The 13,091-nt window shown below is 37.0% G+C and overlaps 2 protein-coding genes across 2 annotated transcripts in view; one reads left to right on the top strand and one right to left on the bottom strand.

The window, feature by feature from the left end:
• Positions 1–7,345: 7,345 nt before the first annotated feature.
• LOC129567105 (protein-L-isoaspartate(D-aspartate) O-methyltransferase) lies at positions 7,346–9,687 on the bottom strand. The gene is made up of 5 exons (XM_055443699.1): positions 9,056–9,687; positions 8,755–8,891; positions 8,269–8,518; positions 7,973–8,136; positions 7,346–7,874 (listed from the first exon to the last, which is right to left on the bottom strand). The coding sequence occupies exons 1-5, from the start codon at positions 9,303–9,305 to the stop codon at positions 7,782–7,784; spliced, it is 894 nt and encodes a 297-aa protein (XP_055299674.1). The 5' UTR covers positions 9,306–9,687; the 3' UTR covers positions 7,346–7,781.
• A 99-nt stretch (positions 9,688–9,786) lies between these two features.
• The window catches only part of LOC129567104 (BTB/POZ domain-containing protein 9), a 9,601-nt gene continuing 6,296 nt past the window's right edge, over positions 9,787–13,091 (top strand). The window contains exons 1-5 of the mRNA XM_055443698.1: positions 9,787–9,929; positions 10,147–10,231; positions 10,414–11,006; positions 11,094–11,244; positions 11,344–11,451. Of these exons, the coding sequence (XP_055299673.1) occupies positions 10,171–10,231; positions 10,414–11,006; positions 11,094–11,244; positions 11,344–11,451 (913 nt within the window). The 5' untranslated portion in view covers positions 9,787–9,929; positions 10,147–10,170. The remainder of the gene's footprint in view (positions 9,930–10,146; positions 10,232–10,413; positions 11,007–11,093; positions 11,245–11,343; positions 11,452–13,091) is intronic.

The raw sequence follows: 13,091 nt of genomic DNA, 5'->3' as shown, positions 1-13,091 counted from the left end.
TCGGTTTTGAGTATCATCAAATACAATCGCCAACCTATTGAAGTCTATCGTTTCGTTTTCTTTTTTCGTTTGTAAACTTCTGTATTTTTCGGCGATTTGATGTGAATGCGCAGTGCTTATGCGCTTTTCTGTGTTCACTTCATGAAATGTGTATAATTTTTCTTTCTGCCTCATCGCCATCGTCGCCGCCACCGCCATCAAATGATGATGAACAGTTTGTGGCGGATCACACACCGAACCGAGAGAGGAGAAAAAAATTTGTTAATTTCTGTTGTTGCCATTATTTTCCATTCTTTTCGTATCTTTCTTCGATCATCATCGATGTGTCTTTGCTGTTTGGTACCTTCCGCAAATATTGGTTGATGGTGTGCGTGTTTCACCGTTTACAAAACAAAAACGATGCAACAGAACTCCAAGAGCTAAGCCAGCGAGAGAGAGAGAGAGAGAGAGAGAGAGAGAGAGAGAGCGCGAACTGTATTTGTGTGCGGATTTTCGGTAAATGATCCGTAGAACGGAGAAAAGCGAGAGAAAAAAAGGCGCACACACAGCGAACGGCGAATAGGGATTGTTGAACTCATAAATATCATAAAACGTGTATTTTTTAGAGAAGGAGTCGATGAGAGTTGAAGTGCCTTTGCATAAATGTTTGTTTGTGCACTACGACACATTGTGCAGCATTCTAACACTGTTTGCTCTGCTTTGCTCTCTCTCTCTCGTTCTCGCACTGTGTGTCTCTCTTCCTCCGTTTGGCTGGCTGGCTGGTTAGATGGCTGCGCCAACGACACTCTTGTTGTACGCCGACAGTGACTCATACACATCTATGCAAATACGTTTATTACGTTTCAATCAGGTTTCGTTGACTCTTTGATTTGTGGTGCTGTGTGTTTGGATTGCTTTCGCACCGTTCGACCGATGCCTTCTTCTCTTTATGATACACACGTCTCATATTCGCCTTTTCTCTTCTCCAACAGGTTTTTTTTTCATAGTCGCTTGCATTTGGCTCTTCTTCTTTGTCCTAGCATACTTTGACTTCTCTGAAAGCGTTGGCTCTCTCTCTCTCTCTCTCTCTCTCTGTATCTCTTTCGTTGTGTGCTCTGCTGTGGTAGCGAACTCTTTAAATATGCAACAAGGCCTAATCAGCTGATAGTCGAAATCATTTTTTTTTGTTCTTGTGTGTGTGTGTTCTGAATTTGTGACTGCGCATAGAAAAACCAAAAACCCAACCATCAATTCACATTGTCACTCTGGTTAAACACTTCAAAAATGACATAAATTTTTTTTCTTTCTTGATATAAATTCGTTTCTCATTCGGTTCGTGTTTGATATGACGTGCGTACGAGACAACAATGATTATATCCGCGCCTTCAATCTCTTCCTTTTATGTACGTCTCCACTTTGCCAATTCACAAGAAAACCAAAAACGCGATAAACGAAAACAGAAATTGCTCCTTTTTTCCGCGCACATTGTGCGCTTCACATTTTCCTTTTCTTCTTTTCAGTGCGCTTTTTTTCTGCGGTTCTTTGCTCATTCTGTTGCTCTTCACTGCTTTGGAATATAATAAATAATAATAATATATCTCGCGTATTTAACATTAAATGGCGACAACATACTCAAAGTGTACATGATGTTGAAGCATCGTATTTTATTCGCGCATGTTTTTTTTTCTTTCCTTCTTTCATTTGCTCGCGTTGATTCGGTTGCGTAGCGCATTTTTTTTTACTGCTGTTGCTTCTGCTGCAACTATTTGAGTGAGCTCAGCGATCATTGCAGCAGAAATTCCGATGAGAACCATTGGCCATTTTACGTGCATGTGAATCCAAATTTGAATGTATGCTATGCATATTAGGGTGGGCGATAAAGGCAGTCAGGCAGTTTTGGCATCAAAATTGGAATCCATTGAATTCGATTTGAATGGTTTTTTTTGGACTCAATTGAGGAAATTTATTTCAAATAATTAATGATTTTCGTCACGAATGACATTTTAACTGAACAAATTTGTACTTCGTCTCAAATGATCGTCAAAATGCTACAAAGAATCCAAATTTCCTATTGTTCTACAATTTCGCAAAAAAGGAATGCTTTCATTCACTTATTTGAAAAAAAAAATCGATAGAAAAAACTCGACCAAAAATCATTTGAAGAATCGAAAAATTGCGTCGTTCCAAAAACTTCGTTGCACTCTATCTGCGTAGAAGTGTGGTAAATGACAAAAAGATAGACGACTAGAAGATATAGCTGGATGACGGTAATAGCGCGTTGATCGTGATGGTGCATGAGTTTTTGGACTGAATAAACGCATTTTATCACCGTTCACGGAGCTTACCAGTTCTCCATGGTACTCTTTGCTCCCGTTTTCACTACGTGTGACTGTTTGTGTGCTCTGTTTTCATAATGCATTTGTCGTTCCCTCTTCCTTTTTTGTGCGCACTCAAAATGAGCGTGTGTATATACTCTGATGTGTGTGTGTGTTTTTTTTATATTCATTCGTCGTCGTCTCTTGTGTTCTGAGTCTTTTGTTCCGTAATTTAAATTTTTTTTCCTTCTTATTTTTTGATATGCTGTTGCCGTGTGCACTCACTGCATTTACGCGACGACGGCAAATTTGGCGAGCTGCTGAAAATGCATTTCAATTTTTGTCTCTCTCTCAAATGCGCATCGTAGCAAGTAGCTGGTTAAATACACGAACGAATTTTGATGCGATCTTTCGATTTTTCGGCAAGTTGTACATTTTATTTTTACCGAAATGCATTCCGCGGAGTGCGCACTTGCGCGCGCGATTTTCTGAATTTTGCGTTGAAAATTGGCTAAAATGCGTGCCGTTGTTATACTCTGCACTTTATGTCGTCGTTTTTGTTTTGTTTTTCGATGCTGTGTGTGAGCGGGCGCGCGCGCTCCTCGGTTTTTGGGCTGAGAAAGGGCAAAAAGGTAATCTTTTTACATTACGTAACTTGGACAACGAACGAAGTATTCGCATTTTAGCGACCAAAGAATTTCAATTGAATCTTGTTTTTAGACATGTCTTTGCCCTTGTTCGTTACAGCTCGACAGAAAAAAAAGATGCAGAGCTGCAGTAGCCAAACAGAGAGAAAGATACGTTTTTCGTGAGAGATTCAATGTTATTTTAATTTTAATTTTTGTCTTTCTTTGATCACCGCCAATTTTTCATCATCATCTCGTCGCCGAGAAATTCTATTGCATTTCAACAAAACTTTGATTGACATTCAAAGAGCATCGCTGCAGCGGCTGCTGTTGCTGCTGTTGCTGCTGTTATTGCTCTCATTGTTTGCCAAAGCCAAACTAGAGAATGTTGCTTGCTCAAATATCTTTCTTTCGTTCGCGACAAAAGCAGCAGCAGCGACGACGACGACGACGACGACGACGACGACGACGACGACGACGACGACGACAGCAGTGGCAGACCAACGAAAAAAAAGGTGACACAATCGAAGAATCCGGTATGTGTTTGCTGATTTCCTTGATTTGCGGTTGCCAGCAAGCCGTTCGATGAGCTTATGATTCAACGATCGTTGTGCGCTGTGCATGCAGCTACAGGCAAAAACCATTTTTGTTCCCTTCATTTTCTACATCTTTAGAAAAATATTAAAATCATTCTCCCAGAACTGACACATGGCGACGCGATGAATACAAAAAGAGTGAAAACACCCGCAGAAAGGTTCCATTAGTGCCAAGGCATATTAATGCGATGACATGTTCGTTGCCCGTGTTCTTCAGCTCTTTTCTCTCTCTCTCTCGCTCTCGCTTGCATTTTTTCCATTGCTTTGATCGCAACACGATCCGAACACAATACTATTCCGAATTGAAGTTCATAATGCAAATTACAATGAACTTGTGCGTAAAACTTTCATTCTAATTTTCGATTCGCTCGCTCATTCCGTCCCGTTGGTTCGTTTTTTCTTTGTTTTAAATTTTTAGAACTCACACACACACACACAACAATTGCGTTCGAAAAAAAATGAAACCATGTAATTTGAATAAAATCGTACGGGAAATGGCAGCGAATGATCACTATAAAATCGTCGACCGCATCGCAAAGTTCGCATGATTTGATACCATATTTTTAGCTACTATAATACCTCTGCGATAATAATAAGTTTTGCAGATGAGAAAAAAAGAGGAAAATAATAATGTGAAGCGAAGAATGAACGAAAGAAAAAATAGCAAGCGGTTGTTCTTTTTGGAATATGTTTTCAAATCGCTAGAATATCAGATTATTCCGACATTCCATGCAATCATATAGAATTTGCTATAGAAAACTTGTTGTCGAGCCTTGCGCGTGAAGCGATCATTTTTAGTTTATGATGGTATTGTTAAAATTAACGCCGGGCAAATTAAACAACAACAACAATGACGACCGCATCAAAATCAGCAGCAACAAAAATAGATTGATGAAGAAGTTGCTTATTTGTAATAGTGAACGTTCAAGAGCATTGAATAAATAAATGGTTTAAAAGAAATGAACGCAAACCACACTTCCTCATTGGAATTCTATGCCATCTTTCTTCCATCTCTGTGTGTTCCAATTCTCTTTCTCTGTCTCTCACTTTTGTTTCTATTTTCTTTTTTCATTATTTTAATTCATTTTGAGTGATTTTTTTTTCCTCTTTCCGCGATTTTGTCTTCTCTTTGTGTGCGATTTTTTCTCTTCTTTTCGCGACACAGCCAGAGCGTAGGTTTGGAAAAAGACGACGACGCTTCATGATGTTTATCTCGAAAAAAAAAATCTATTCAACGCTTGAAATCAAAATGAAGATATCATTTGTATGGCATCTCATTTCAATCGGCCGACACATTCACCACACGCATTCAGACCAAAGCGATATCAATAATGCCGATGATTACTTTGACCTTGAAAATAGAGATATTTGCATTAATTAACTGCTGGACATCGATATCGGTATTGATATTGATATATTCATCGTCATATTGTTTGGCTGGTTTCTTTCGGTTGTCGCTCTTTTTCTTCTCTTTTATCTTGTGTGAAGTCTTTTTTCTTGTTTTTTTTTTGTTCAATCTCTTTTCCGCCGTTTATCTGTGTCTCACCGTACACATCTCCTGGGACACATTTTTCAAGCGACACAACTGTCAGCAGCAAGAGTCACGGTACTCGACTGTGTGTGTGAGCTCGAGCGCGCGCGCTCAGTTCAATCCATTCAAAATAAATCATGAATTTTATTATCAGTTTATGGATTTCGTGTGTTTTTCTCCATTTCAATCGAATGCCTCTTTTTATTGCAACCATTATCAACGAAAAAAAAGAACAGATTCGATATTGATCCATGCTGATTTCGAAGCGAATGATTCACTTTGGGACAACATAATCAAGAAGAAGAAGGAAAAAAAAACAGCCAACCAACCAATTCAAAATAGAGACATTTCACAAAAGTTATGCTTTTCACTATAAATTTATTGCCGTAGCGGTAGCGCATGCACAGTAAAAAACATGATCACTTCCTCATGATAGCCGAGAAATGAATTTTTATCGCCATTAAAACGATGCGGTTATATCAAATATGGTGATTGCCTGTTTGAAGCGCATCAAAACATGATTTAGAAGGGAGAAAATTTATATCTAGTTTTGATCATTTTTTTGTGTGGTTGCGACAACAAACAAAAAAAGCATAAATTTGTTTCAATAAATTAAAGATTAGAAGAGAACGGTTCATTTTTGTGAAAGAACGTCATTCTTTTGATCAATGTTTTTCTGTTTTTTTAAATGAAGTTGCCAATTTCAAGCGGATAGATCGAAGAATCGCTTCGGATAGATAGCAAAATGAGCACGTGTGTTGACTACCGCTGCGAAATAAATCGACATGTTTTCACCAAACATAAATCACAACTGTCCAAAAACGAAGACTTATTTATGAATGAGAAGAAAAAAAATTAGGAAATAAATATCCATAAAACATCGATTAAAAATCAATAATTAAATTCAGAAGTGTGGTCAACCATTTGCATCGAAAAATTGATACGATTGGTATTTTCGATGGCAAGTCGCAATATTTAAATTTTTATACTTTGCTAATGATTGCCAGCTAATAAAAAAACGCACACACACACACACAACCGTCGACCAAATTCATTCACCCAACGCAAGCAAATCGACATAAAAAAAACACATTTCTCCCAAAATTGGAATTTGGACGATAAATTTGTCACTCGGCCAACCAAACATTCATGGCGGTGAAGCTAACCAAACATTCATTTCACACACAAATCAGGCACGTTGAACATTTTTTCTTCTTCTCTCGATATATAAAATTTTTATACAATTTTTATATGGGCTTTCTCTCTCTGACCAATAAATGTCAAATATTTCTGTAAACCAGCTTGCATTTGTGAATATTATTGGCAATCGTGTTTGTCCATGATCCCGGAGCCTCATTCTCTCACACATACCGTGTCAAAATCCATCCAATCAGAGTAAAGAGTCAGACGCTGTGCGCTCGCGCACGCAGATGAGGCACAATCGATAAAAGGCGATCAAAAAACTTCACCGTCACTCATAAAACGTTACATTGTAAGCAAATTGATGGCTGCGATTTTATTGCGACGATTAAACAAAAGCAATTACTAATAAGAGACTCTTCAGTTTATAAGACCGATTCTCTATCACACACTCTCGCGTGCTCATCCTCTGCTTCTCGCTCTCTCTCTAACTCTGGCTCTCTTCATTGTTCGCAAGAATTGAACGTTTGGGTTGACTTAACGATCGATGTGTGAATAAAGTGCGAGCCAGCGTTGGATGGGTGAGGAAACCAGACGATATAAAGACGATTATGGTTTGACTGAATATTACCGTTGCCAACACACACACACACACACTCACATCAACAAAGTATTAAATAAGCTTCCGACGAATCTCATTATCTCAAAACATTGTTGGCCGTAAAAAGAATTTTATCGCCAGTTGAGAGCTTGCATATGCACTCCTTTTTACACCAGATACTTCTTATATCACTCGCTAAAAAAAGTCACACTTTTTCTTCAGTTGTTTTTTATTTGTTCAATGTTAATTCGAAGTCATTTGTAATCACGGTGTGGCGATTTTGATGAACGTTGCAGTTGTATCGTAGAATTTTTTTCATTGGCATACTCCGTTAACACCTAAAGTGAGACATTTGCCAATAATTGCAGCACACATTGTCATAAATTGTGACGTAAAACGAGTCATTATGCGCTGACTGTCAATTTATAAGTTTCTTTTTACCATAGTTTTCCGTCTTCATTTTGCTGAGTGAAAAAAAAATCTATTTTCAATTTATGCAGCATCATCCATAAATGAAGCAATCGAAGTACACATTAAAAAAAGGACACACGGCTCAATATTGATCGAAAGATTCAGCTTTTTTTTATTGGGATACCAATAGATAATAAATGCTTGTTTAATTGAAAAAAAGTGTAGGATTAAATTTTAATTCAACGAAAAATACTTTTCATCTTAACTCTCGCAGCGTCAAATAATTAGGACCCGTGGTTAAACACTAAGATTTAAATGATTTCTTTAGAATACAAGTCGCGACATTGCCATATGTGATACTGGGACAAAAATGTACAAATGTCTGATATCTTTTAAGAACAGAGCAGAGATCTCATCAAAAAAAAAGTAAAGAAAATTAAGCTTTAAGGTAGAGAAGGCAGTGGAAAATTAGTAGTACAATATTGTTTGTCAGGACAAAGTATAAATAAAACGGGCTTCATAACTGAATTAAGCACAAGAACAAAAGTAAACTAATCAGACTATTGTACAACAGTTTTGCAGTCATCGCGCAGTTCCATTCAGATCAGTCAGTGGCACATACACCACTGACATCAATTTTGTTCGGCTCACTTCACCTCGCTCATCTTTGTCATACTGAAATTGATATTTTTATAAATAATTATTATGAACTATGGAATCATGAAATAAGTAGAAGAATGAATCAAACATTAAATTAGTTGATGTCAACGAACCATCTCTAGATATTGAGCTCCAAATTGAGGTCCAACCGGACAAATCAATCGGCCTCCATTTTTCAATTGGGACAGGAGAATGTCAGGAGTTTTCGGAGCCGCAGCACCAACATGTATAATATCATATGGAGCAAATTCTTCATAGCCATTTCTTCCGTCACCCTCTAAAAAAATGAATTTCAACCAAATTTAAATTTTGTTCAATCCAATGAATTTTGTAGATTTTTCAACAAAAATCATTTGAACTTATATAACTCACTACATAAAAATGAAATCGTGTTTTAAATTTCACTAACCAACAATAACCAATTCACCATTCTTGATAAAGTTTGGATCATCGGCGTTAATATTTCTAATGGCTAATTCAACTAATGTGGCTTGATGCTCGATTCCAACAACCATTTTTTCATTGCTCGCTTTCGGTCCGATTGCTTTTCGATTTGCTCTAGCTAAACAGGCGGTCAAATAACCCGAACCGGATCCAACGTCCAATGCTCTGCCACCGTATTTGAACTTTTCCACAAGATTTTCCAAAGCGTAAGCGTGCTGAAATGGGGAAAAAAAATATTTGAATGAAATAAAATGAACTCTCATTGAGACGGAGCCAGAGTGAATGTATGAATTGATTAATTGATCAAAATTTGGAGTTGAAATTTAAAATTGCTCAAAGTATGCAAAGATCTTCTGAAATGCAGATAATTTCCGAAAAAACACAAATTCCATGCAAACAAATCGATTCTTAACAATTCACAATTTGCCATCCATTCAAATGCATCGCTTACCATGTGTGGTGCGCTAATAGTCACACCATTGCCAATACTTTGAGGTGCGTCTACGTATGGTGTTCGTGTGCAGTAATGTTTTCGATCGGTTTCTGTCATTAGCTCTTTAACTAATCGCGTTTTGATTACGCCAACATCTAAAAATACCAAAACAAAACGATTTGCACTATTTCCTTTAAACCACTTGAGATAATTTTAATCTGTGTTCTAGGTTCGATGAACTTACTTCGCCCAGCGACACATCAGTATTTTAATTAGAATCCCAAAATGCCTCTAATTGGAAATGATTTTTGTTTCTTACCTTCAAGTTGATTGATTAAATCAGCATTATCGGATCCAACTGAACGCCAAGCCATTCTGAGTGGATGAAAATTCTTCGTAAGATAAACAACTTCTTGGACTAAACGACGTAAAATCGTGACCATAACAAATTTCACTTCAGTTCTGTAAAATACGCATTCACGAAGAAAACAGCTGAACGCAATAACAAATAACAAAGACAGAGACAGCAACAGTGAAACGTCAAATTGTTCTAAACATTCTGCCAGCATGAATGCACTGTGTTATTGCGATACATTTAGCGATTTGATGTTGATAATAATATGGAGGGTTTAACTATGTGATGACACAGAAGGATACGTTGTTCCATTAGTCGCAATTTCACATTGCCAACTATTTTAAACGAAAAATATTTATTGTACAACAGGCACAATACATAACTTCAACTTGGGGTGCGTTCAACGTGACACAATGCAACGGAATGACTATATTCAACACTTTTTCATGTAGAAATGTAAGCTAAATCTAATTCAATATGATTTTTCGTATTTTTTTTTCAGTAAAATCCTTATTTCGGTCCAAAACACAAAATTTTTTCTTACATTTTTATAAATTTATTGAAAAAAAAATCAATTGATGAGAAATACGTTTCCAAAACAAAATGTAAACATTCAAAATGAACTGAACCACAGTCAACAATCGGAACGGCAACGCGACACCTACCGACTCAAAGTGAATGCTGTCAGTTTGACGTGTGTACAAATGTCTAAAAAAAATAGTGAAACAGAGTGAAAGAAAACAAACAAGTAAACTTGTAGAAAAACAGAATCACAAGCTGAAAAGATTTTTCTTGTGATTTTTGCGAAAATTCATTGTTGGCATCGTTATTGAAGACCGTGAGTACAATCATTTAGTAAAACAATTTCCAAAACCAATTGAATAAATTGAAATTATCGCAAGACAAGGTGAAAAAATAGAGTGTTAATAGTGCGTCATATTTTTACACTAAATTACAACAACAACATCTAATCACAATATCACTCTATACCACTCAATTTCATAAAATAGTTGTATTGAATGCAAATTTTTCTATTTTTGCGATTGATTCAGCAGAAAATCAATTGTATTGTGGACAAAATGAGCAGTCGCACGGTGTCTAGCAAAAAAATTAGCACGTCTGACGATATTGATTTAACACGTAAGTAAAATGCGCGCACTCTAAAACAACTGAAACAACAAACACTTGATCTACAAACGAATTTAGTTAACCTTCGATTTTTCTTGTCTCTTCTTCAAATTTATTTCATTCTAATTCGTGTCTTTTGTTTCTTCTTTGTTGCATTTTGTATCGTATATGTCTATAAATAAACCGATGTGTAGTCGAGTTTTCACAGCACATGAGCCAGTTGTGTATGAACGCTGAATATTCCGATGTGACATTCATCGTTGAAGGAATCAAATTGCCAGCACATAAAATCATATTGGCCGCACGGAGTTCATATTTTCGAGCATTACTTTATGGAGGCTTGGCCGAAACAACACAACAGGAAATCGTTCTGAAAGTGCCACTCGAAGCATTCAAAGCCTTATTAGACTATATTTATACGGGCTGCATGTCACTGGCCAAAATGAAAGAGGAGAATATTTTGGACTCACTTGGTTTGGCCAATCAGTACGGGTTCGAATCATTGGAATCGGCCATTTCCACGTACTTAACAAATAGCTTGTCACTGAAAAACTGTTGCGCCATCCTGGATGCAGCACGATTGTACAATTTGGAAACACTCAGTGACGTGTGCATGACATTCATGGACAGAAACTCGACTGAACTACTCAACACAAGCGCATTCAAAACATTGTCACAGGATTCACTGTGCACTCTACTGGAACGCGACTCATTTTTTGCACCCGAAGTTCATATTTTCAACGCGGTTTATGATTGGTGCAAGAATAATCCCAATGCGGATATTGAGGTGAGATGGAATGAATCGAATAAAGTGGATAAAATTATGATTATTATTTTATTGTGAATTTCAACTAATTTTTTGTGTTCATTTCAGACGGTCGTTTCATTTGTTCGATTGCCATTGATGAATCTGGAACAGTTGCTCAAAATTGTTCGACCATGCGCTATTCTAGATCCAGATCGTTTGCTCGATGCAATCGAAGAGAAGACAACTTCGAAGAATCTTCTTTACCGTGGTGCTCTTTGTAAGATAAAAATCGAACTTTTTTGGAATTGATTTGAAGCAGTTGGATCCATGAGTTTCATGTGAAACTTAAAACTTATTAATTTTTTTCTTATTTTAGGGCCAGAAGAAAATGTTGCCTCAGCCAAATTCAACTCAAAAACCATCAAAGGCGAATTGCGGAGTGCACTCCTCGATGGTGAGGTCACAAATTATGATATGGAAAAAGGTATGGTTTGTGCGTTGTTATTGAATGTTCCTTTTTTGAACATATATCGTCGGTGCGGAGAAACACACAGTTGTTTTTTGATCTAATTTTCTCACTAAAAAAGTTGGTTTCTTATGAATGAATTGATGACGATCTGATTGATACTATTCTATCGCGCGACGGCAATGAATCATTCGATTGATTTTCATTTGCATTCGGATTTTTTGATTTACTTGTGTAGCAGTTGATGTCGCGTCTCAAAACATTCTGTGGTAAAAGTTGTTTCATGTTTTTTCTGTTTCAACGTAACAAGAAACTATTGTTCGTGTTTCCAAATGGTTTATTGCACCAAACGCGGGATTTTCGGTGAACAATTGCCATGGTCGATGAATGAAACCTTTGCAAAAAAGTCTTTGGTCAAAAATCAAAATGAGTGATTCATATCGTAAATACCCACAATGACTCTCCCATTTTTGTGTCTAACGGTTCAACCCGATGCAACTGGCCCATGTAGTTGACAGCAAAATTGTCGATTCATTGGTTATATAAATACAATTCGAATTATGGCATGTCAAAATTGGATTTATTAAGGCCAAAATTCATTTTAAATTTCAATTCTATTTCTTTATTTCATTGAAATAAAATCTGGTGAACAAAATTTTCTTTGCCATTACTTACTGCATGTCTTTGTACAATGTATCGATTTGTTTCTTGCATTTCTTCTGGACTCAGAACTTCAACTAACTGTTGGCGTCCAAAAGACGGACTGGAATTGTATCGCCGATATGTAGATCACTCCTTTGATTCCGTTCTGTTCACGTTCTTCCTCTTCGTCTAAGAACAAAGGGTAGGCCATTTGTTGTCACAATAAATTCCACAGACGATGGTGGAGCCGGATCTTTACTACTAATACTGACTTTGTTCTTTGTAGGGTTTAAAAACGCGTTTAATTTTTTTAGTGTTTCCTAAAAACGTTTTTTTACAGAGCCGTTATATAACGCCCAAAAAACGTTTTTTTTATCGTTATTTCTGCGGTATTTTGGACTGTCAAAAAACGCTACAGAAAAATAACGTTTTTATAACACCGTTTGCGGTATTTGTCGAAACGTTTGTAAACCCTAGTTCTTTGCTGGGGTTGTTGGTGGTTCAGGGTTATCCAATTCGTCATCCCATAGGTTCTCGTTGGATGATTCCCATGTTAGCTTTTCATTTGTTTTCTCAGTGTTTTCGTGTGCCGCGGTTGAGACTGTTGCTGCGGTTGCGGCTGTGCCTGTACCAATCAGTCACTCCACATGCTCGTCGTTTTGTCCAATCTATGAGTATTAAGTTTCCGTGAGTGATACGCAAGATGGCAGCACCTTAAATGGCGTTTTTATACACAAAGTAGATACTTGAGTGTAAATTATGTTAGTGGCGTATCAAAATGAAGGTTTAAAAAAAATACATTGTCAATATAGAGCGTGTGGTGTGACTGGTACCAATGGCTGGTAATAGAGAAAAATTACGTTACTCTTTCTAATCTCTTTCCTTCTTTAAAAAAAATAACCAAACTCCGAAATTCTCTAGTATTTCGTTTGCTTTCTTACTTGTGATCCATTTGGTGACCGATCCTTTTAGACCAAGAGCCCACCGTACAAACAACTTTTTTTCTTGTGCACTGC

The sequence above is a fragment of the Sitodiplosis mosellana genome, unplaced genomic scaffold (genome assembly GCF_009176505.1).
Source record: "Sitodiplosis mosellana isolate CC-2019 unplaced genomic scaffold, AAFC_SMos_1.0 Smas_scaffold_5, whole genome shotgun sequence".
Lineage (NCBI taxonomy): Eukaryota > Metazoa > Arthropoda > Insecta > Diptera > Cecidomyiidae > Sitodiplosis > Sitodiplosis mosellana.
The sequence above is the reverse complement of the archived record's forward strand: the minus strand, read 5'-3'. Positions and strand labels throughout refer to the sequence as shown.

Coding starts and splice junctions, on each gene's coding strand:
- LOC129567105 (XM_055443699.1), bottom strand. CDS start 9,305: ATGCTGGCAGAATGTTTAGAACAATTTGACGTTTCACTGTTGCTGTCT. Junction 8,519..8,754: donor CTATTAGCGCACCACACATG/GTAAGCGATGCA, acceptor TCCCCATTTCAG/CACGCTTACGCTTTGGAAAA. Junction 7,875..7,972: donor GAGCTCAATATCTAGAGATG/GTTCGTTGACAT, acceptor TATCAATTTCAG/TATGACAAAGATGAGCGAGG.